Source organism: Microtus pennsylvanicus, chromosome 17, assembly GCF_037038515.1.
Source record: "Microtus pennsylvanicus isolate mMicPen1 chromosome 17, mMicPen1.hap1, whole genome shotgun sequence".
Lineage (NCBI taxonomy): Eukaryota > Metazoa > Chordata > Mammalia > Rodentia > Cricetidae > Microtus > Microtus pennsylvanicus.
The window spans coordinates 41,167,759-41,192,896 of NC_134595.1; the positions used below are offsets into that span (position 1 = coordinate 41,167,759).

The 25,138-nt window shown below is 40.5% G+C and overlaps 1 protein-coding gene across 2 annotated transcripts in view; it reads right to left on the reverse strand.

Moving 5' to 3' along the window:
• Farsb (phenylalanyl-tRNA synthetase subunit beta) overlaps nucleotides 1–24,718 on the reverse strand; it is a 65,554-nt gene extending 40,836 nt beyond the window's left edge. For both annotated transcript variants that reach the window (XR_012908200.1, XM_075951951.1), the window contains exons 1-10: nucleotides 24,620–24,718; nucleotides 17,850–17,905; nucleotides 15,793–15,947; nucleotides 14,023–14,092; nucleotides 12,872–12,987; nucleotides 9,560–9,710; nucleotides 7,797–7,905; nucleotides 5,713–5,783; nucleotides 3,879–3,940; nucleotides 3,140–3,191 (exon numbers count right to left, since the gene is read on the reverse strand). Coding sequence is in view for 1 of the 2 variants with exons in the window: in XM_075951951.1 (XP_075808066.1) it covers nucleotides 3,140–3,191; nucleotides 3,879–3,940; nucleotides 5,713–5,783; nucleotides 7,797–7,905; nucleotides 9,560–9,710; nucleotides 12,872–12,987; nucleotides 14,023–14,092; nucleotides 15,793–15,947; nucleotides 17,850–17,905; nucleotides 24,620–24,677 (900 nt within the window). In the remaining variant the exon portion in view is untranslated. The remainder of the gene's footprint in view (nucleotides 1–3,139; nucleotides 3,192–3,878; nucleotides 3,941–5,712; nucleotides 5,784–7,796; nucleotides 7,906–9,559; nucleotides 9,711–12,871; nucleotides 12,988–14,022; nucleotides 14,093–15,792; nucleotides 15,948–17,849; nucleotides 17,906–24,619) is intronic.
• Between the last annotated feature and the right edge of the window lie 420 nt (nucleotides 24,719–25,138).

A 25,138-nucleotide genomic window follows, 5' to 3' on the forward strand; every position in this document is an offset into this window, starting at 1 on the left:
TTCTACCTATCTATCTATCTATCTATCTATCTATCCATCTATCTATCTATAGTATTTATCTATCATGTATCTATCTCCTGGAACTGAGGATCATGTGCTTGCTAGGCAATCACTTCAACACTAAGCTAAATTCCCAATCCCCATAAGTAATATTTTTTAAAAAATAAATTTCTCTGTTGCCATTTCTCAAGTAGAAAATACTAAGATGTCCCTAGATCTGCCTATCAATCCACTCCAGGAGACAGTAAAAGTGGGTGAGAAAACTTCATAAACTGGCACTCCCTCCCCTTCAAATGGCAAACAGCCGTACTACCCTACGTGAAAACACACGCACATAAACCCGAGGCTCTCCAGCACCTTTGCACACTGTTTACGAACACTTATCCCAAGTTACTCTCGATGTGCACAGCTAATGAGTGCACACTGTAATGAAGAGACAGAGAAAGTCTGTCTCCAAAGCTCATAGTGTTAATCAGTGACCTCCAAAACCTACTCCTTTCTATGAAGCAGCAAGACCAGAGAAAAACAACCAACCTTCCTGGTGTTTGAGGGACCCTGCATTTCATATACAGAAGGAGCACTCTCCCTCAGGGGCGGCCTGCTCAGCAGACACTCAGCGCTGCTCTAGGGCAAGTTTAAGAAAAAACCTTCACAAATGCCCAGCACTCCTTTTCAGAAACCCATAATTTTAAATTGACCAAAGTGCTCTATAACACATAAATGTTTTCATGAGGCTTTCTACACAAGGAAAAAAATTAACCAAACTTTAAAGTATATTTCTCCTCGTCTTTACAAAAATATATACTGTTTTATTAAAACCTGAAAATCCCTCATATTAAAAAAAAAAAGATAAAGAAACTTGGATGGCTCAGTGGTTGATGGTTGTCCACAGGACCGAAGTTCAATCCTCAGAATCCACATGACACTTCACAACCGACTGTAACTCCAGGTCTTCTACAAGCACTGAATGCACATGGTACAGAGATACACATGCAGGCAGAACACCCATACACATAAAGTACTTAAGTTGTTGTTTTTTCTTTTAAAGAACTTTCTTTAAATGGGACATCTGAAAGATCATTATGAAATTGTACAACCTGTAACATATCACTGAGGGAATTAAGCAGGATGATCAGGAGATTGAGGCCAACATGGGCTAATTTTTTTGGTCTCAGAAAAAGAAACAAACAAAAAAGCAACCACAAATTCTTCCTTTGTCCACATGAATGGCCTTGGAATGTAGCACCAGCGATTTTCCCACCACATAGATAGTACCAATTTCTCTGCCTCTCAAATCCCTGAGATCCAGCTACAGGACTGGATACCCTGCTGGGAAAGCACCAGCTTGCTCTCTTACAATGGGTAGCCCTGAAATGCCACCTTTAAAAAACCTAAGCTCTTTCCTGCCCTCATCTTAGCAGCGCTGCTATGGTTGCTGCTGCTCCCTGAGCTCCCCCTTGACATCCATGAAGCCGTGATCCAGTGAAAGCCCGGCTTCCTTTTTTTTTCTTTTCATTCTTTCTTTTTCCTTTCTTTCCTTTTCTTGTTTTGTCTGTTAATAAAAGTCAACCAACAATCACCACTAAAATGCAAATCAAGTTAAAGTATAGTTTAGTAATATAGTCCTTGCCTCACATTTGTGGTACCCTGGGTTCCAAGCCCAGCATTATAAAAGGCCCAACACAAACTACAAAATCTCTAATCCAACAAAAGCTGACACTGTAATTTCAGCTATCTAGTACAAAACCACTTTCTCCATGATAATCTAGAATAAAATAAGATGCTAAGGCAGCAAGATGGTTCAGTGGACAAAAGTTCTTGCTACACAGCCTGGCAAACCCCAGAGTCCACAGACGAAGTGGATAGCGAGCGACTCCACGACATTGTCCTCTGGTCTCCACAGACATTGTGCATATGCACACACACGCTCACACATACCAATAATACCACAGACATTGTGCATATGCACACACACGCTCACACATACCAATAAGACCAAACATTTTTAAAAGAATACCATACTAAACACTAATGATTTTAGGAAGGGTAACGTTTTCATCTTAGCAGATTTTATCATACTTTTAAAACTACTTTACTGGCTGGGAGGAAGTAGAGAAAGGTACTTCCCATCTCTTCAACAGGAAGGACCTAGGTTCTGTTTCCAGCACCCACATGGTAGCTCACAACCATCTGTGCTCCAGTGCCAAAGATCATACACTATTCTGTGGTCTCCTTGAGCACAGGCCCATAACACTTATGGTACACAGACATACATACATACAGGCAAAACACTTGCATACATAAAACTTTTAAAATTTTAATGTTTTAAAAAAACAAATTTTATGTTCTGATTTACTTCATAAAGGACAGAACAGTTTAAAAAAAACAAAAAACAAAACTCAAAGGAACACAAGCTGATCAGAGAGTGGTCTCACCGAACCAGAATCACAACTAAATGACTGTGATAATGTTCCACTTCAAAATGACCACCTTACAGTGGGTGTGGGAGCATACTCCAATTCCTGGGGATCATGAATTTAAGAATAGCTTTAGCTACATAGTGAATTCCAGGCCAGCCTCAGCTACAAAGCAAAATCCTATTTTAAAAGCAGGAAAGAAAAGAAAAGAAAAGAAAAGAAAAGAAAAGAAAAGAAAAGAACGAACTAGCTTCGCTGTTTTCTACCAAGACCCCCATGTGTAACAATAACTGTGCTTACTTCTAATGCAGTCTCAACACATTCAGTTGCTACAATGACAGCCTTCAGTGATTACCGATTCCAAAGTGAACACACTAACTCAATATGCAGAACCAAGTAATCGTAAAAGGAGAGCAGAAATTGCCCAGCTAACTGCTAATAAGAGGGTAGATCACAGAATCCCATTACTATGCAATGTGCTGTGAGGACAGCTCCAGTCAGGCACCTACCCTTAAATCCCTGCCACACTTATAAACAGACAGCAGTAAGCAGTCCAGGACTCATGATCTCCCTACAGAAAGGCAGCACACCACTCACCCTCACGGAGAACTGCAGTGTGTGAGTGGACAGACGGATTAAACAACACCGAGAAACAAACACTCAACAACCATTGCGGGTAATAGGGCCAGGACTGCCATTACCATCATCTTTTAAGAACTTACTGGAAAGGTGTTTGATTTTCCATTAGGAGAAACTACTTCAGCTGCTTCAACTCTAAAAAAAAAAAAAAAAAAAAAAAGGTCAGAAATAAAATGCTTAAGAAAATAAATGAGCGACAAATTCTTCAAATGTATATGATCAATAACTGTTTTATACTCCAGTTTCAACACGTTCGACCGCTAACATCCCACCCTCGTCATTTGACCAGTCTTCCCACATACAGTATTATTCTCCACTCCAGGTCCCAAGTGTGTCAGGCATGCATCCTACATGGACTCTTTAACAAGGGAGTCTAGAGTAAGTTGACACTACTCCATAGTAAGAACATGGAGCTTTCTCACACTTCTACAACTTTATTTAGCTGCTCCTCTATCTTTATATCCTCTGCCTACTGGTTGTTAAATACGACTTAAATTTCATTGCCTCCAAGAGGCCTTGCCAGATTGGCTTTATAAACACCAGAATGTTGGCAAAGGATTATTAACACTTTCCACTCTGCACACTGTTTAGAGTTATGTCTTCCCCAAGATGTGTTCTAGCTACAGGACCCACATCTGAGTACGTGCACTGACAGACTTAGGTGTGCTCCCTGAAGCTTATATCCAAGCTAAACACGGAAGAGTAAAGCAGAGTGCTTTGCCTGCATGTGTATATGTATACTACATTGTTACAAATAGTACAGGGAGGCCTTGGAGCCTTGCTTTCAGAGCACTGGTGAATGATGGTGCTGAGTCAACTTACGTAAACTGATTTTCACAGTATTCACTGAACATGGTGACAATAATGTCAAGCACGATTTTTGCCTGCAAAAGAAAAAATACACATATTATGGTAATTTATAAGTATATATTCACCCAATTCAGATGTAATGACTATTTATTATAATTTAGTCTTCAAACACCTAAAAATGAACCCTTACATACACATTCTAAGAAAGGAAGTGGAATAAAAACTTAGGAGCAGGCTCGTTCTTATCTTCAGGTGTTCTCTATTTATGCAGCTCTGAGAGTTACAATCCATGACTGAGACAAATCGTTTAGTTCCCCCACCCCAACCCTGGATTATGAGGTTTCAAGAGAGACAAATGGCTAGTTACTGGAGTAAATGTTATCAATTTCTTAAGTCTCTGAAGCCAGACTGCTGGAATCCTGGCTCAACCACTTACTAACAATGTGACTTTAGATGATCTACTTTATTCTCTCTGTATCTCAATTCTCTCATCGGTTAAATAGAGATAATAAAAATTCCTGCCTTTGGTAACTATAAGAATGAACACACAAACACAAAGCACATAGAACATCCTTAATATATAGTAAAGGCCATATAAGTTCTTAGAATAAAACAAATCCTTACTGGGGGCTGGAAAGACGGCTCAGCAGTTAGGAGCACTTGCTACTCTTACAGAGCACTCAAGTTCACTTCCCAGCACCCATACGGCAACTCACAACTGTTTAAGGCAACTCTAGTTCCAGGGAATATGACAACATTTCTGGCCTCTGCAGCCGCCAGGCACATTTGTGGTACGTGCATACGTGTGTGTATGCAGACAAAACACTCATACACATAAATAAAATAAATCTTTTTAAAAAATAAAAAAAAACCTGATTGGGACATATGTTTTACTCTTATATATTTAGCTGGGATATAAGCTTCAGGGAATATCTCTAAGGTCTGTCAGTTCATGGATTTAAATGTTAAAAAAATTTAAATAGTAAAGTCTGTATCACACTGATAATAATTCTAAAGGTAAATATCACAGCTAACAGATACAAATCAAGTGCCTAAAACAGTCTCCAATGCTGCAGATGTAGGGGAGAGTCTTTTAAGATTCTGTTTCCACATGCCGACTCCCTATTGCTATAGGATCTCTCTTAATTGGCTTATCTGCATACTCTCAAGAAGTCATATGTCACATAACAAAGCTTTCATAGCAGTCAAAGCCAACAATTGTAGTAATCAAAAGGGAGCAGACAATTTACATAGTCTAGACACCTTCAGGAATGTAAGCTATCAAGTACCTAAAGATAAAAGTTCTTTTTACCCAATTCTTCTGGTTGGTTGGTTTTTTGACACTGTGTCTCAAGTAGCCCAGGCTAGCTTTGAACTTAAGTAGTCAAAGAGGATCCTGAATCCCTGATCTTCCTGCCCCTCAACGGCTGAAATTCTGGGCACATCACTCTCCCATACCCAGCACAGCTAGTTCTTTTCTTTTGCTTTTTTTTTTTTTTTTTAAGAAAAACTTCCCAAGTACACAAAGGCACAGACTATTTAGTCACTGAAATTAAGCTGATGAAGTAATATAATTGCAGTCTCTACAGTCACATGTCTACCTTGCTAAGTCAGGAAGCATATATTTATTAAGTTCCTAACACTAGAAAGACACCTGGTACTCAATAAACATTTGTAAATTAATGAAAGTACCATAAACAAGCTGTACATTATCTACATCACTTTAATTTTCTAAGTTTTGATAATATGTTCCCACCTCTTTTAACATTATAAACTTTAAAATAAGTCTTGGCCCAAAAGTAAAATTATACTGTCTAACAGTATAAAAGTTAAACATTTTATTTACCTTAGTGAAGTCAGTTCCTGTGCATTCAATAAATACATTCCTAGTATTCAGTGTTATTTTTGAATGGTTCCCTGTAAACAATAACAACAAAAATTTCAGACACTTGATATAATACAAATCTTGTTTTTTTTTAAAAAAATTACATTTTAAACATAGAAAATAATCTAAATACCCTAGAAATAAAGGGAGATACAACTTTTTCCCTTTGATTTTTGTAGAAAGGGTATCATTAGCCCAGGTTAATCTAGAATTCAATATATAGCTCAGGCCACAGTGATCCTCCTGCCTCAACTTTCCAAGTAATGGGATTATAAATATGAACCACTATGTGTGGTTACAGGATATATAACACTTTCTTTATATAATTATTTATTTAGTGTGCACGCCATGGCACAGGTGTGAGGGTCGGAGGACAACTTGCAAGAGCAGTCCTCTTCATACAACACAGGTGGAGTCGAGTGCCTTTCCCCTCCACTGAGCCATGCCACCAGACCTGGGCTATCAGACTTTTAAGCTCCTATTGCAAGCTGAAAAATACGGATAATCTTCACCATCTTATGAAAAAATTGCAAACAACCCCAGCACTCAGGAAGGAAAAGGAGGTAGACTTCTGTGAGTTCAAGGTAAGTCTGGTTTAAACACCAGTTTCAAGATATCCAGGGCTACGTAGAAACCCTGTTTTAAAATACAAAACAAACAACAACAAAAAGATAACTAAAGTTTTGAAAGATTAAACCACATGATGATGATGACAAACTACGGCACGCTAAGGTTAAGAGTAGTTTGGATCTAGTCGACTTATAGGCCCACATTCTTGACCATCAAAATCGCAGGCATCTGCAGCATCAGTATTTCCTTCTCATCCTGTGGCAGCTAAACCTCCTCTGGTCTCCCCAAAGAGACACATCTGCGGCTTAGGCATCATTAAATAAGTAAGCTCACTTAAACTGCTTCCTAAGCTTCCTTAAAAAAGGAATTAAGAGTCCATGTAAATAAGTTTTAGTATAAAACTACAAATAGAGCTTGAGTTCAACAAAGACGTACTGTTAAAGCCAAACATCTAAGTAAAAAAACAAATGAAAATTCTCTCTTTCTCTTTTTTTACCCAAAGGGCCAGCACGCTTGCGCTTGAGCCTGGCAGCCTAATTCAGTCCTGGAACCGATATGGTGGAAGGATATCTGACTCCTGAAACCTGCCCTCTGACCTCCACACATGCTATGATATGCATGCTCCCACACAGGCCAAGTACATACGCTAGCCAGACACTAAGCATATCTAAAACATCAGTACAGCCTGAAAAATGTGATACAACCCATAGATTAGCATCAGAATATACTTATACATGCATAAATATTTTTACAGTTACAAATTAAATGTACACCCTATATCATTCTAAATAATATATATTTTTACATAAAAATCAGCAATTAAACTAAAGGTTTTGAAAAAAATGTACAAAGAACTCTTAAAATAAAATCTATGGGGCTGGAGAGATAGATTAATGGCCTAGAGCACTTGTTGCTCTTGCAAAGGATCTGGGTTCAGTTCCCAGCACCCACACAGTGATTCATAACCATCTGTAACTCCTTGTCCAGAGGATCTGGCGCCCTCTTCTGGACTCGAAAGGTACTGGGCACACACGTGGTGCAGAGATATACATGCAGGCAAAACATTCATACACATAATTTTTTTAATTTTTAATAAATGCTGCGGGAGGACCTTCCGCTCCTTCAGCCAATAGCTGCGGAAATACCAGCCCACTGGGGCGTGGTCTATTTATCTTTAAAAAAGAGCAGCAAGCCTAGGCCCGCTCTCTTGGTTCTGGCGCTTGGTTCCGGCTCCTGCTACAGCGACTAAGCTCCTTTCCTGACGGTTGGTGTCTTGTGAGTTTTATCCCCCCAAAATAAATACCCCTTTAAATCCTAACTGGTGTGGGATTGTTTCACACATTAAATAAAATCTACAAAAGACCTGAGATTCAGATCTACAGTTAATGACTGACAACTCAGTCAGACTATTGAGACTTCTACAAAAGCACTGATAAGAAACTGAAAAGATCCATGCTTTTCATGAAGTTACTCACCATTTATAATCGGAGGCATGGAGAGGACCACACCATTGCTGTCATAGATAACTGGATACAGGGGCTTATTTTCAATGATAGGTAAATATTGCTTTAGGTGATTGTCAGTCTGAAAAGAATTAAGTCAAAATTATTTATTTCTAGTTTAACCAGCAGACATTAATCTGATATTTAAAAAAAAAAACAAGCCAGAAAAACACCAAAAATGTTTCAAATGACAGAAAGGTATAAACTCATAAACTTTACCACTATAAATGGACATCTTAATGTTTGCATAGTCTCTATTGCCTGGGTGAGATGAGAAAGTGGTCCCTTTCCCAGAGTGAAAACAGATTTGCATAGGCACTGACAAGTCATCACAAACAAAATGCAGCCATCACAAAATTCAGAAAGCCAAATGAAGTCACTGGTAAGTGAGGAGAAATTATACTATTTGTACTTGTTATTTTCAATGTTAAGTGACAGCTGAATCCATGACCACTGCTAAGGCTCTAAGATGCTAACGGGTAGCTAATTTACAATAGTGTTACTCACATACACAATAGCTAAATTTCTAACTATACATGCATGAGTGTTAATTCAACACAAATGTGAAAATTAAAAAGTATAGTTTACTTGCTGGCTCTTAATCCTTTTAACACACTAATAACATCTCAGAGGTTTAAATAGTAACAAGAACCCAAACACAGTTGCTTATGCCTTTAGTCTCAGCATTCAGAAGGCAGAGGCAGGAGGATCCTATTGAGTTCAGGGACAGTCTAGTCTAATATTGAGTTCCAGGCCAGTCAGGGCTACATATATAGATACTGTCTCAAAACAAACAAATCAACCAAAAAACCAAAAGCTAACAATAGACAAATTGCGATCCAGGCCATAGCTACTTAAACTGTGGGTCACAGCTTTATATGGGTCACATGACTGAATGTGGATGTTAATAAAAATCTGGTAACAACAAAAGGTTTTTGAAGGCACAACAACTAAACATCAATTCAAAATCCAGCAAGTGACAAATGTGACGTTTCTAGCAGTGCTTCCCATGTTGTCAAGCCTTCACTACAGTCTTGCTCCAGGACACTTAGAAAGCACACTTTGCACAGCGCACGACACCACATTCACACCTCAGCCCAGATTCAACACTATTGCCGCCATGGCTATGAACTTCAGTGACTACACTGTACACAGAAGTTTTCTGGTCTTGTAGAAACACAATAGTTTAATTATGGAAAACAAAGACTTTCTGAACCTGCACGTTTCCTGCCTCAGCCTTCAAAATGCTGGGATTACACACATGTACCCCCCCGCCAGCTAACAGATTTAATATTTTCCTGTTATTCCTTACGTCATATAAAATTATTTATCCTTAGATTATATTGTGTTAGAATAAATTTTGACTTAGGAATAAAATAGGATTCCCAAACATTTCTAAAATGCTCTGAACAAATCTGTCATTCTGTGTTCTGTATTTACATGAAGCACTGACAATTATAAAATCAAAATATCAACTCTGAAAAACACTAAGTTCCACATCCCACAGTATCAAATACTCATCCAGGATTTCAGTCTTTAAGATAAAGTAAACAAGCATTTCAAGCTCATTAATATGTAATTTACTCTTACCTTTAATAAATGTACAAATATACAATTCTGGAAGGAGTGAACCAACTTCCAGTAGGCGTCTGATCCTCTATCCAGCTATGGCTCATTCAAATACGCACGCATACAAGCACACACACACGCAAACAATAAAACAGAAGATTTTTTACCTTGTATATATTCATTAGTTCACAAGCTGTATGCTCCTTGGTCATATTCAGAGGCTTGAATTTGATATCTGAAGGACGCTTCGCAGTGAAAGTGAATGGGCCTGACAAAGTGTCCAAGTCATGGGTGCCAATAGCAACCAATGTTCTTTTTCTTAAAGTTCAAAGAGGAAAAGGTGGAGAAAAAGGGAAATGAGAGTGAGAAATCCTAATATTCTGAAAATAACAGACCATGTTTTAAATTCTTATTTTAAACACTTCCTTAAAAGAGCTCATGGCTGCTGCTATGTAACATTTTGATTGCAACATAACAAATTCTCATAATCATTAAAACAGCAAGAACAAAATGTCAGTTAAGCATGATTACCTCAACAGCAGAAACAAAGGCTTTCCTAAATATTGTGTTTTTATGACTTCTTAAAATTACTTCAACATGGAGGTGCACACATATTTAGAGTATTTACATATAATGACACATTTATAAATCAGATAAAATGGATAATAATAGATACACTTGGGGATGTAGCTTATTGGCAAAGCTCTTGCTTTACATGCACAAAGCCCTGGGCAGAATCCCAGTACTGAATCAAAACAAAAAAACAAACAAATAGTATAAGTGATAAAAAACTGGAATAACTGTGGCTGAACTGGGCAGAACTGCTAGCAAGCAGAAAGGATCTATTATTCAGGGAGTTATTAATAAACACAGGAATACCAGACAATGAAATACATGGGTCCGAGAGTTTAGATAAATGAAACCCTGCCAAATCCATAGATAAGAAAGTAGAAACCAATCAGACCTTAAAAAAAGAGTGGGGAGGGGAGGAAGGGCAATGTTTGATCAATGAAAACCAGGAGAGGCAGAGGAGGAAGCAAAGAAAACAAAAGCTCCAGGAGACTACATGTGTGTTCTGTGAAAGATTAATAAGACGAATTAATAAGCTTCTACACTGACGAAAGTGGAGAAAAAGATAATGGGAATTAAGGAGGCAGCACTGCAACACACAGTAGATATCAAAGGCTACGGGCACATTAGAAACAACTTTACGGAAATCTATGATAACCAGGATGTCAGCTTCCAAAACTCTCTGAAGACATTACTTAGGCGTTGCTGCCAGGAACTGCCTCTAGATGCCTGAGGATTAGAATGTGCTTGTCAAACCTTGCACCTTATTCTTTTAAAAACACATTCTACTTTGCTGCAGACAAGTCGTTCCTATTTTATTGCCCTTGCCCACTGTACTCTTACAATATACAATAAACTTAAAAGGTTTTATTTTTCAAAATAAATTTAGTTTATTATTTTGCTTAGTAGTGACATATATTAGCAAGCTAATATGTAGATTTTTAACATAAAAAGACGAAGAATGTTATTGAGAGTCCCAGGAACATGTTTCAACTATCTGAGCAAAGATGGTTTACAAAGAAGCAAACACATAAGCACTAGCTGCCAAGTCTGATTTGTAGTTTTAAGCGTTTTCCAACACTGAAGAAAATATCTAGAGTTCTTCTAGACTGTCACTGACCTGTCCCACATACACACCACACATATACCCTGCAAGTCAGTACAATTTGATGAGCTTCAAGAAATAAAAATTCACTTTTCTATTTTTTTACAGTTTTCCATTTTATTTAAGAATATGTAAGGTCACTGTCAGTATTATCTTTGGATCAATATAACTTCTTTCAAGATCAAAGCAAAATAGCTAAAGCTAGGGTTTCTCACCATTAATAAATACACAATTTTCTTTTTTATTGTTTGTTTAGACAGGGTCTACCCACACAGTCCTGGCTTGGAACTAGCTGCCCTTGAGCATACAGCAAACTTCCTGCCCTACCTGGCTATGAAATTCATTATATTTCCTCCCCTTTTTTAGACAGGGTGTCACTATGCAGCTAGCCCAAAACTCAATCTTTAGACTGGACTGGCCTCTAACTCACAGAAATCTGACTGCCAAGGAAATCTGAAGTACTGAAATTACCTAAAGGAGTCCCATTCTTACCTGCCCTGACTCCTAAGACCACTGCACTACAGAGAACAACACAGGAAGTGATAATGCTGTAGAAGCTCAGCAAGGCTAAGGCCCTGGGTTTGGCACACAGCACAGCCAAAAAACATAAAAATAAAGCAAACTACAGTCACTTAAGTTCAGGTTGCTTTTATTTATTTATTTATTTTTCCAATGTTGTGATCTAGGCTAGGCCCACACTACATGTCAGATTTATGTCTACCCCTGCTTAAGTTTTATATGTCAAAATTTAATTATACTTATTCAAAAAGTGGTCCAATCAAAGAAACTTTTCCACTTCTAAATGCGAGACTACCCTTCAAATTTCCATGGTTTATGCTTGGTAATGTAATATATTAATAAGGATAAGGATCTGAACAAGGTTGGGGCCATATAGCTCAATGGTAGAATATCTACATGCATGAGGACCTTAGTTTGGCTCCTAGCATGCATAAACAAGCAAACCATATTACAAAGATAGTTTTTAAAATGATTTGAACAGAAAGAAAACAAACAAGAAAACTTCTAGAAATAAAAATTCTCTACATACCACATATACACCACTCTTAAGATTTTTTGTTTTTATTTATGTTTTATACGTATATCTGTATACACACACACACACACACACGTGCAGGTCACAAGGAGCCCTGAGGCTGTCAGGTGACCTAGCACTGGAGTTACAGCACCAAGGCTGCAAGCTGCACCACGTGGGTGCTGGGAACCCAAAGAAAGGGCGGCAAGTACTCTTACCGCCGCACCATCTCTCCAACCCACACATACCAGTTTAAACAGTAACAAACATCTATCTGCTGCAGCAAGGTGAAATTCTCCCATGACCAGAGGTTAGAAATGTTTTGAAAAATAATCTGCAGAGGTAGTGTGGTGGTTTGAATGAGAATGACCCCAATAGGCTCATATATTTGAGTATTTGGTCCCTAGGTAGTGAAAGTATTTGGGAACGATTAGGAGGTGTCGCTTTGCTGGAAGATGTGTATCTCTGGGGGTGAACTGAACTCTGTGTCTCTCTACCTGCTGCCTGCAGATCAGGATGTAAAGCTCTCAACACTGTGCCTGCCACCATGACCCCGCCAGGACGACCATAGGCTAACCCTCTAACTGTAAGCAAACCCCCCAACTCAACACTTCCTTTCGTTATAAGTTGTCTTGGATATGGTGTCGCTTTCCAATGATAGAACAGTAACTAAGACAGGTAGGTACGTGAGACAAGGAGATGGGAAAGGGAAGGGATGGAAAGGAAGCAGAAGAGGAAGATGAGGCGGAAAGAGAACGAAGCCCTACGAACCTGCAAATATTCTGGTGTAGTTTCTCTTGCAGTTCGATGAAGCTGTCATATCGCTCTTTCGTGAAGGTGATGTTCCGGAGAACCGCGGCTACAGCAAAGGGGCGCACTTTAGCTGTCTGGAAGTCAGAGCACCAGCAGAACAGGTTAGCACTAGGGCTTACCTTTGTCAAAACATTCGACAGAACAGTGGTTACACTCCTGACAGGGCCACAAATTGATTCAAACAGGCATATATTCATGTAGGCAATCGACAAGGAGTTAAGTGGTAAGCAGGACATACAGGTATTATACAAGCAGAATTTACATTTTATTCATGATTTCTGGATACTAAATTAAAGAAAAATTAATCTTTAAATAATTTGTTCATAGGCCTTACTTTTACCAAAAGAACCCCTCCACATTTATCTTTATAAATTTTATTAATGTATCATAATTTAAACAACTGTATCTCAAATATGTCTCATCTACTTAATTATTATTTTTTTTATAGCAGACACTGAACACAGGCATCTCTCAAACTAAGCTAGTGCTCTCCCACTGAGGTATACCCCAGCCCTCAAGCTTTGTTTTGTTTTGTTTTGGACTTTTTAAAACAGGATCTCTCTCTCATGTACCCCAGGTCAGCCTCACACTCACCGCACGAATGATGCTGGCCTTGACCTCTTTCTGCCTCTTCCTCCATGTTCTGGAATTACAGGCTTGCACCACCACACCTGATTCAAATGTGCTTTATAAAAACAATTTACTTTGTTTTCTTTCACTCCTTAGCAGTAAACTGACAACCTTTTAAAACTGTTATTTTATATGTACAGGTGCATATATGCCTGTGAATCACATGTATGCTTTGTGCCCACACAGGCCAGAGAGACCATTAGACTCCTTGAAAATGGTTTGAGTGCCATGTGGGTGCTGGGAACGGAACCCAGGTCCCGTGGAACAGTAGCTAGGGCTTGTAACTGCTGAGCTGTCTCTCTGGCCCCATAAACTGACAATGTTTAAGGGTAAGAAACTGAAAACACACCAACATTAACACATGACCACAGGAAATGACATTTGGCAGGAAGGTTGGCTTTGTTGCTTTTTCCTTTCTACCTTATTAATACATGCATAAAAGGGAGAATTAAGGGAAAAATAAGAACTTTTCTTATTACCTCTTCTGTGATAATCAATTTTTGGATTTCTCCCGTAGGCATTACTCGTTTATATACTGGAGCTTTTATCCTAAAATAATATTAAAACAAAGTTACTCAAAATAGCAACATTATTTGATAATTACATCTTATGCTTATAAAGTATTTATATATAAGTATGTATGTATATATATATATACAGAGAAATCAATAAAATTAGAGAAAATGGGTTAAATTACAGTAAGCAGCATTGTTTGGATATTAAAGATAAGAAAAAAAAAAACTACGAACTTCCTAGCATTTCCAGCTGTCCTAAACTGCAGAGAATACCCTATGGTAATGAGTCTCTCACTGGAGTTCCAACAGAGACCACAGATCCATTAACTGAGCAAAAACTATTCAAGACCCTGGACCAGACAGTGTTTACGTTTCATTGGCACCACAAGATTCTAAGTTCTAAGAATAAATAAAGTTTATTGAAATTGAGATTAGAGAGGCCCTGGTTCTATCCGCAGTTACGGAGTCAGACAAGGCAGTGTGAAAACATGGTGACTGCTGCCGTCTGAAGGCATTTCTGGCAGACTGACACCACCCAAAGCCAGGTACTGCTGTCAGCCAGAATTTCCACAGTCCACTGAGGAGTTTGCTGAAGCTCATACCCTGGCTCAATGGATCCTGGAGGCTGAGCCTGCATTCTAGCAAGCTCTCTTGTGATGTAGATACTACTGGCCTGTGGGCCATAGTTGTAATTACAAAATCACATCCTACCTTTGTCTAGACATAAAAATTCACAATGTTTATTGAAAATACAGATCCTAGGTAGGAATGGCTGTACCTACGTATAATCCCAGCACCTGGAAGGCAGAGTCAGGAGGACTACCATGGATCCAAGGCCAGCCTGGTGTGCATACTAAGTTCCAAGCCAGCCAGGGATATATAAAAAGGCCGCCTTTTTTAACACACACATAAACACCTATATCCATAAATTTAAAAAAATAAAAAATAAAAGATCCTGACCCATGGTCCTAAAATCCAATCATTTAAATTGTCAAGAATAAAAGCAACTGAACAAACCCCCAAATTCAAAACACTTAACCAAATAACCAAACATCATTTCAAATATCTACATTCACTCAAAGATTTCATAATTTCAGAATACCCAGCAACCAAGGGTTCATTCTCTTTTGCAATTGAACAGATGATGTGTAAGTAAATAAAAACAAAAATTATTAATTCTGATAGCTCTAGTTTCATCTTCTTCACCTTACATATTTATCACCTTCTACAGTCTACTGCATGCTGAGTTTTAAGGGCCTTAAAAAACCTTCATTACACATCAGGAGATGAAAACTAGAGAAGCCACAATTAACATCCATGTCCAAGACCGTATACATGCCATAAGATACTTAAAACTTCCACAAAGGCCTCTGCCCCAGGCTCCTTATGATTATCAAGGTAAAGGCAAACAAAGTCTACTTGTCACCCCTACTTTTCCCTCACGCTTTAACAAATCTAAGAACTATCCATCACACTGGGATTACTGAGGGAATCCACAGAACCTTGCTGAAGGACTTTCCTGGCAACCCTAAGATCATGTATTCCCAGATTTAAACTCTGTTTCCCAATTTTGAAGTGGCTACAGTCCACATGACTCTTATCTTCCAATCACCATTTATGTTGACCGAAAGCTGTGTATCCATATGAGGCTTTTCCTAGAAATTTAAGCCTGATTGCTGATAACAACAGGAAGAAAAGAGGAGAGCCGGCTTAGCTATGTGCACAGTTCCTTACCTTTCTTTGAAGACTTGAAGTCCCCGAGCCAATCCCTCCAGACATAGGAGATCATATCTGTTGGCAGGGACGTCAACCTTGTAAAGCACAACATCTGAGGCTCCCCGTGCCTTTTGGTTGCCTTGTTCCTTACTTATAATTTGCTTCTCAGAAGTCTAAAACAAGCCAAAGAAGTTTCATAAACTACAAAATATATCTTTTCTGCAACAATAACAGGAAAATGCTACACATGTCATAATCACAGCAGACAGAAAAAATACTGTTTTTACCCCTGGGCAGAATACATCTAAAGCAACATCAGCAAACAGGGGACTACCAGCCAAATCATGCACCCCACCTGTTTTGGCAAATAATGCTTCACTGGAACACAGATAAACAAAATTACATATATTATTATCTACTATCATACACTGAGACAACTTAGTTATGGCATAGACAATATAGCCTCCAAAGCCATGGTCAGCATCTCTGCCACTTCACACAAAAAGATACAGATGAGTCACGACATGAAAGAAACAGCGCTCCCACAACAACCCTGGCAAGCAGCCCCACGGCCTGGAAGGAACCTGAGGACGAGTGAACACCCAGAGCTGTGCTGAAAATGAGAAGAAAAGCGGAAGCGACGGGAAGGCAGAGAGATAGCAAACGGAAGGAGCCAAGGAGTCCACCACAGCAGAGAACGACAGATTTTTTTAAAATAATAATCACAGCAAAAAAAAGTTCAATTTCACTCTTATTTGGTTTTGTTGTTGTTGTTGTTTTCTTTTTTGAGACAGGATTTCTTCTTTTTTTTTCTTTGTGTGTGTGTGTGTGTGTGTGTGTGTGTGTGTGTGTGTTTCAAGACAGTTTTTCTGTAACTTTAGAGCATGTCCTGGAACGGCCTCAAACTCAGATTTCCTCCTGCCTCTGCCTCCCGAGTGCTGGGATTAAAGGTGTGTGCCACCACCACCCAGCTTCCACTCCTATTTTTTATATTACATATATATTATAATTTATTTAACTTTATTCTATGCGCATTGGTGTGAAGGTGTCAGATTCTCTGGAACTGGAGTTACAGACAGTTGTTAGCTGACATGTGGTTGCCGGGAATTGAACTCGGGTCCTCCGGAAGAGCAGCCAGTGCTCTTAACCACTGGGCCGTATCTCTAGTCCAAGACAGGGTTTGTTTAACAGTCCTAGCTATCTTGGAACTAGCTAGGTAGACCAAGCTGGCCTCGAACTCACAGAGATCCTCCTGCCTCTGCCTCCCGAGTGCTGGGATTAAAGGCGTGTACCGCCACCACCCAGCAGATTAATGTTTTTTAATGAAGAAGCTACACAGCAGAAGAGCTCTAAGTAGAGAAGTGGAAATAACCTGGTAACCAGAGACTAAAAAGTAGCTCTAATACTTGCAAGGGCATTAATGTCATTTTCAGACTTGGTTCATGAAGCCCTATATAAAAGCTAAACTTGGAGTACTACCTGACAGAAATCAAAGAGCCAAAAATATATTTCAGAACCAGAAGGCATGTATGATCATATAAAGGAAATCATCTGTTTCTCAAAAATAAGGCCTGGCAAGACAAACTGTGAGCTCAAAAAGGCAAGTAACCCTCCCAAAAACAGAGTACAAAAATCCCCAAATTGCCAGAGTCTGACTATAAGTTAATAACACAGAAAACTATGGGGGGGGGGAAAGAGAGAGAAGTGAGGGGGGAGGTTACAAACCAACTGGTTATCCAATACCAAAAGGTTATCCCTGAAAGTATATATACATACAAGCAACACTATACAGAGTGAGGTTATATTTATGTATTTGGAAATAAGTGTGTATACATATGTATGTAACAACAATTAAAGAGAAAAGAAGCCATTTGTTTGAAAAAGAAGGGTGGATATATAGAAGGGGTTAGAAGGAGAAGGAGGAAAGGGAAGGAGAAATGATATAATTATACTATAATCTCAAAAATGAAAATTATTTTAATTAAAACTTTTTTAAAAGATAAAATTTGCAATACAAATTCAACAAGCACAAAATAAAAAAAGAAAAAAGAAAAAGTCTGAAGTCTGATACGTACAATTTCATCAAGTTCCAAACCAAATTCAAAACACAACTCGTCAAATTCTTCATCAGCTAGGAGGGAAAAAAAAAAAAGAATGTTAATTTTAATGTGTTCAGCACAAATGAAAACTGCATATGAACTGATGAACTTCACCTGTTGCTTAATTTCCTAACCCTAAACATTCTATCAGGTATCAGATATCACCTGGTGATTTTTGGTTTTGGCTTTTTGGTTTTTTGAGGGGTTTTCTGTGTATCTTTGGATGGCCGCGAATTCACTCTGTACACCAGGCTGGCCTCCAACTCACAGAGATCCACCTATCTCTGCCTCCTGAGCGCTGGGATTAAAGGCGTGTGCTACCACTGCCCGGCTCTAAGTCCCACTCTTTACCTTGGAATTTAAGACACCTGCTAGCTTTTCACTAGCATGTTGGTGGCTTTGATGGTTTGTGTTTAGTGTTCGATAATGTGAAAACCCTGGAGATGCTATATTAGGTGACAAAGCAAAGCATGTAAGAAAACTTTGTCAGTGTATATACCTGCTGTATTTCAGGCATGTTTGTTAGCCTTTAAAAAAAAACTGGCAGAGACAGGCGGATCTCTGTGAGTTCAAGGCCAGCCTGGTCTACAAGAGGTAATTCCAGGACAAGCTCCAAAGCTACAGAGAAACCCTGTCTCAAAAATCAAAAGAGTGGGACTTTGTATGTCAGAGCCCACTCTCTAGCATCAAAACAAGAAAAGATTTGCCTGATGCAAACACCAAACAAAACAATTAAAGGGCTGATTACTCTAGACTAGTGATATATAATAACTAGAGCACCTGGTTCCCAGTGCTGTTCAGACTCAGGATGAAAAGGAATCATTAAGTAGAGATCAAATGAGAAAGAGGCTCAAAAATCAAAGGACCAGATATACAAAGGGATGTCACTAATCTTGTACCTCAGGCAGCCTGGTATTTGTCTAACCAAATATCAAAACACCAACCAAGGTTTTTTCATTTCTATCTCATTCATTCTGAGGGCTCAGCACCTCATGTAAACTTCACAACACCCTCCTCATCCGTAAAACAACCTTTTGCCGCCATTTTTTTTCATGAAACCTTAAAAAGATGTAAACAGCCCTGCACCCTGACACAGGAAGTCTGCAGTAACTAGTACTTCTCTGCCCGTTTCACTCTGCTGTGTTACTAATACAGCATTCTCAAGGCCTTCATTTATCAAACCTTGAACAATTACCACTATATTCTAGTGAAGAACTAGATATCCTAGGTTTCCTGATTCAGGACGAGGAGTTGGCCTCAGTGGCAGAATGCATGCTTAGTATGTCACAGGCTGTAGGTTCTATTCCCAACATCAAAACAACAAAGACTTGTCTAATCTAGATATCAAACTTGAATTCAATTTAGCAAATATTTACTTCTATTATGTGCCAAGCAACAGTGCTTGATGCCAGGGCTACAAAGACAAATAAATTACAATTCCTGCCTGAACTACTTCCTTCTCCAGCAAAGTAATCACAAGTGCAAATAAATATAAATAAATGTGCCCAGGACAAGGTAGGGAAGCACAGAGCTCCTCTTAGGGTCACTTAAAGCTACATAAAGGACGCCTTCATTAGTCAAAGATTGGAGGGAGTAAATAAAGTGCTTGGCAAAGCTGGGAACTCCTAAGCAGTTTGATATGGATAAAGAATAAAGTCTGTGTTAGAAGAAATAGGATACAAGAACTAGAAAAAGGGAAGCTCATGCCATGCCAAGGGACTTGCCCTCTGTCCTACCTGCAGGCAATGGGAGTTGCACGCTGGAGCTTTGCAGCTACACAAAACAAGATGAGATTTGTCTTTTGCTTTTTGCTCTTTTCCTTTTTCATCCTCCGCTCTCAATCTTTATTCTGTTTTGTTTTAGTATTTGTCTCAAATAAGGCCTCATAGGTAGACCAGGCCAGCCTGAAACTTAGACATAGCAGGGCTGCCCTTTAGCTCCAGATCCTCCTGCCTCAAACTCCCCTGTGTTTCTATCACAGTCACAAGGCACCAAGCTTGGTTCCTACATCTGCACTTTTAAGACTGGTGGCAGCATCGAGGTGACTGAGGGAGCCTCCTACAAGTGAAACACAGGTGTTCACTTATGCCAACAGCATATGGGGAAGGAGGAACATGAGAAATGTTAGACGCAGAATGCGTGAGGCTCCATGGACCAGCGAGCGAGGGAGAATGACTAGGATGGCTCCCAGCTCTCTGGCTTGGGTGAAAAGGGAGATGCCACCACTGACTTGTGCAAGAACCTTTTCTCTGTGTGAACTTACACATGGTGCAGTCACGTGAGTGAGCTAGGACAGATGCTTGCGCTCAGCCAATCCTTGAGCTGACTCTAGTTCTAGATGACAGCTTGCTTGTAACCTAACAAGAGCCCTAGAGCCAGGGCCAGGGCCCCTCTGATTCCTGTCGCTCAGATATTAGCAACAACGGCATGTTGTTTTCTACTCTAAGAAATGGGATAATTTGTTACATAGCCTCTGTAACAGGAGAGGTAGCGTAACCAAAACGGTGGGAACGGCTTGGGAGTCAGACAGCGGGCTCTGAGGACGACTACATGAGAAAACCCAAGGGCCTCTGAAACACTATTAGCTGAAGCCTCATGGTCTTGAGTCAGGCAGCAGGGGAAGCAGGAGGAAAGTGAGGTAGTGCTGCAGGAGGGGCGGGGCACCCCGGTTACGTAAGGGAGGAACGTGACCTGCACCATTCCTGCAGGTGCGCAGACTGAAGGAAACGCACTCACCTGGTGTAAGTAAGACTCAGGGCCGTGCTCAGAGAGCAGCTTGTCTGTTGACTAGTCTGATATTTCCCACTTATGTGAGAAGAGATTAGCATAGGAAGAGCTATTCACGAAAAAAGAGCCAGGATGTTGATGGGTAAAAAGTTTGGCCTTCCAAATGTAAAGCAATGCTAAACTCAAGTTCTGGGCAGAGACCAAATCCTAGGCTTAAGACAGAATCAAGGGTCTGACTGAAACCTTCAGGCAGATCAAAGGCACAATTCAATCAAACAAAAGGTGTAATAAAGAAATTAAGGGTGTGCCTCACAAACTCAATTAATAAAACAATAAAGCTTAAGTAAGAGCAATGTATAAAAAAGCCCAAAGTACTGAAACAGCTAATTTAAGAGGTTTTTGGAGTCTGTGGTTTTGAACTAATGAAAAAGAATCCAGCAAAAATTCACCAAAGACCCAGAAAGTTTTTAGAAAAAACACTTAGGCAGACATAGCCAGCTTGAACTGAAAGGGGCAGAAACAAGACAAAAGGAAATCTTTGAGGCCCTAAAATTCTATTAACAGGAAGTAGACTGAGAAAACTAATCAGCTGTGAAGCACATGCTTTCTGGGGATCACTCTGAGGGTGGAACCAGAGCCTAGAGGGCAAGGCACAGAGCCATGGAGAATTATCCCAGGCCTGGGACCTAATCAGGACCATCCAGCATCTGCCCTTCCATTTCAGAACTGCCATGGACCAGCGGCTCCCTTTAGTAGTTGCCCTAGGTCCGTCCCTCTGTGTCTCTTAGATGAGAGACACATACCCCAGTGCTTGAGCTTCTCAGGTCATTAGCTAACTCCTCACAAGATGCTAAACACACAGAACCACAGCCCCAGACCCTCGCCCACCCCAGACCCAGATTCAGATGGAGTGACTGTGGACTTGAGCTGCTGTTGTAAGGCCACACTTCTGGGTCAAGTGAATTTTGCATGTGGATGAACATGAATCCCTGCTTATCTAGGCCCCTTTTACACAGGTCAGGATTGGTCCGTGTGACCAAGAAATATAAAAAAGGATGGACCAGCACTTCTGAGCAATTATCAATCACTGAGGATACTACTTGAGCTCTCCCATTCACCTGATCTCACCCAGAGTTCTTCTTCTGGGACAAACTGGCAAAAGGCAAGGTAGAAGGAACCGAAGCCTCTGGCCAAACGCCAGCAGATTAACAAGGCCTGCTTATAAACATAGGGGTGGGAGAGATGGCTCGGCTGTTGAAAGCACACACAGGTCTTGCAGAGGATCCAGATTCAATTTCCAGAACTCGTGTAGTAGCGTACAACCAACTGTAAGACTAGTTCCAGGGGACCTACTGCCTTCTTCTTGCATCGGCAGGCACCAAGTGTGATGCACAGTAAAACACTTGCACAAATAAAATAAAATGTTTAAGTCTAAGCAATAATAATAATTTTAAAAATAATTTAGCTGGGTGGTGGTGGCACGTGCCTTTAATCCCAACACTCAGGAGGCAGAGACAGGAGGATCTCTGAGAGTTAGAGGGCCTGGCTGGTCTGCAGAGGGAGTTACAGGACAGCCAGGTCTACACAGACAAATCCTGTCTCGACAAGTCCCCCACCTCCCCCAAAAAGAAAGAAAACAAGCAACAACTTAGAAGCAGTTTCTACAGTCCCAATGAGCTCTTAAACTGACTACAGATCTGCAACCTGGAGTAAATTCAGACCAGCACCATCAAACCTTGATTCCTGACTTTCAGAAAGTAAATAACAATTATTGTTACAATATGCAAAACTTTTGTCAGCTAAACAGCAATTAAATAAATTATATGGATCTACAAAAATATATGAAATCCTAATATGCCCAATCCCTTGAAACTCTACATTCTTTTAATTTAGACAAACGAAAGAACCAAAAATAAAATCATGAGCAATTTCCTCCAGAAAACGGTAACCCTGAAACACTATCTGCCTGCATGGCACACAGGTGGCCCCAGCAGTACTTAACCATACCAAACTAGAACAGGGCCCAAACTGAAGAGCAATGAAAGAAACCAGTTCACAAGAAAATGAGTAGCAAAGAAAACTGAAGAGAAAGGCAGTCAAAGGGGAGACTAAGAAGACAGAGCTGCTCCCAGGAAGGCAGAGAAAACAAATTCCCTGACTAACAAAAATAAGAGAGAAATGTGCTCCCTACCAAGACATGGAAGGTGATGGCGGCAACTGGAAAGAGCAACGGAATTTCAGATGGACAGCAGGCCCTGGGGGGGGGTCTAAATAAGAAAGTGGAATGTAAGAGCACATTGTCGGAAAACAAGAAAAATGAGAAAGAGACGGGAGGGATTTGCACTTCATTTGGAAACTAGATGCTTGGTGAACAGGCTTTTCCAACTTCAACCGCCATTCAAATGACACTTGAAAGGTTTCAAGACCTCCAACACAATAAAGAGTATTACTAACTCATCTGCTGTAATCTCAACATCAATATTAAGGGTAACGAATTTCAAAAGATCCTATAGTTAACGATCTGTGTGGAAAATCAAGGTTATTTGATCACTCACCATTTGAAAGTGGGAGAAAAGGAGACAGAATTTATTAAAATATTAGCTGATAATAGCAAACAGGTTATAAAGGCCTTTCTCTTTTAAAATTCAGATAATTTCTTACTTTTGAAGAGCAAAGGCCCTGGATGGGAACTGATTATAAACATGTTAAATTTGCCACCCACCACCCTGTGCAGTTCAGATACAGAGAACACGGTGGAGGGCAGGTGAGGAACAGAAATAAGCATAGTATATGTTGGAGGCACTAAGAAATTAGGGCCATATTCCAAAGGTAAAGCTATTTCCTCTATTTCTAAGGACATGGGACAGTTCCTGCTCATGATGACAATTGTGTCCCTTGGGAGACTGAGTCAGGAAGATGGCCACAAGTTTACGGCCAGCATGTACTACAGAATAAATTCTGTCTCACAAGAACAACAACAAAAATCTACAAACAACTAAACATAAATTAACAGGAAATGGGTTATATCTATGAGTACATCCTCAGAAAAAAAGTTTAAAATGTTTCTTTGCAATGTCAGTACTATGTTCTTATGAACACCTGTACCTCTTACTAAATACATCTGATACCCCAGAAAAGGGCTCCCCTAAATCATGTTATGACCTTTATATAAGTTGATAATTACAGGGTGGGGAAGATATCATTTCAACTACTACATCTGTGCAGAAAGTGATAATTTGCTTAATATTTACCTCCCTTTCCTCGTAACCGTTTAGTTTGTAGAACTGAGGAAGTAATTAAGTGTATCGTGAATACTAAGTCCATAGAAGAGACTCTTCTGTTCGGTTCTCAAATTAATGTCACCTATCAAATGCTGCTCCCGCACACCACCTGGCTTCCTTTCCTAGAAAACACTCAGCATTTTAATAAATCGTCTTCTTATCGTACTGGTTGGTTACTGTCTCACCGAAATGAGATCTTCCGTGTCATGTGGACAGTTCCACTCTCCCACAGTGCCTGACACGCAACCGGAACCCAGTCAACACTAAGTAAAGCGAATGCCGGGCTTGGTGGCGAAAGCTTGCTATCCCAGCACTCAACAGGCTGAAGACGGCGGGTTCGAAGGCAGCCTGGGCTGCACAGCGAACCCACATCGTTCTCAAGCGTCTCCCTTTCGCTGTCAACCTGGTTCCCCAGAGCTGCCCGCACTGGTGATGCAGCCCAGGGCATTCTTCCTGGTCTGAGTCCCGACACCAAAGTCGGCGCTAAGCATGCAGAAGGAGCTGTCACTGAATGAATGACACGGAGGTCCCGACCCCGGCGGATGATGCAACGGCAGCCGCCGCAGAGCTGGTTCTGAGAAGCGACCTCAGCCCAGCCCGACTTCAGCGCACCCCTGCAGACTCCCGCCGCGCAAGGCCAAACCCCGCGTGGTGGCACGAACGCCGCCAGCACGCCCTTCTGCCGGGCGAGGCAGGCTGCCCCAGGCACCGAGCCCAGGCCACGGGGCGGGCACTCACTGTAGGTCCGGCCCAAAGCTTGGAAGAGCAGGTCTCGCTTCACGCTGACAGTCGGCATGGCGAATCGCGGACACTGCGCCTGCGCCACTTGCGGGGCCTCTGCGGCGGTAGCGCGAAGGACCCGCCGCTCCTTCTGAGCTGTCTCACCTTATGCCTGTTTAAATCCAACAATTTGAACTCCCGTTTTTCAACCGAGCACAAGGAAAATGCCACTCTCTGGATCATTTAATATAAATATATTGAGATGCTAAATGAAAGATTGGAAAATAGATATAATTGGGTAAAATTCTCTCTATTATGACAGGCAACAATACGGTCAGTCCCCAGAGGCCCGGATGCTCTCAAAGTCCTAAGGAAGTTGCCAACTGGGTGGGCGGGGCGCTGGAGGGGCGGGTATGGAGGTGGGAAGGGCTTTCAGGTAGAGAGTCCCGCGCTGAGGTGTTGAGGAAAGCGGGTTGAGCTGGTGCAAGGCTGTCTGGAAGGAAGAAAATGCAAATACTAAAGGCAAAGTGTGTTAAC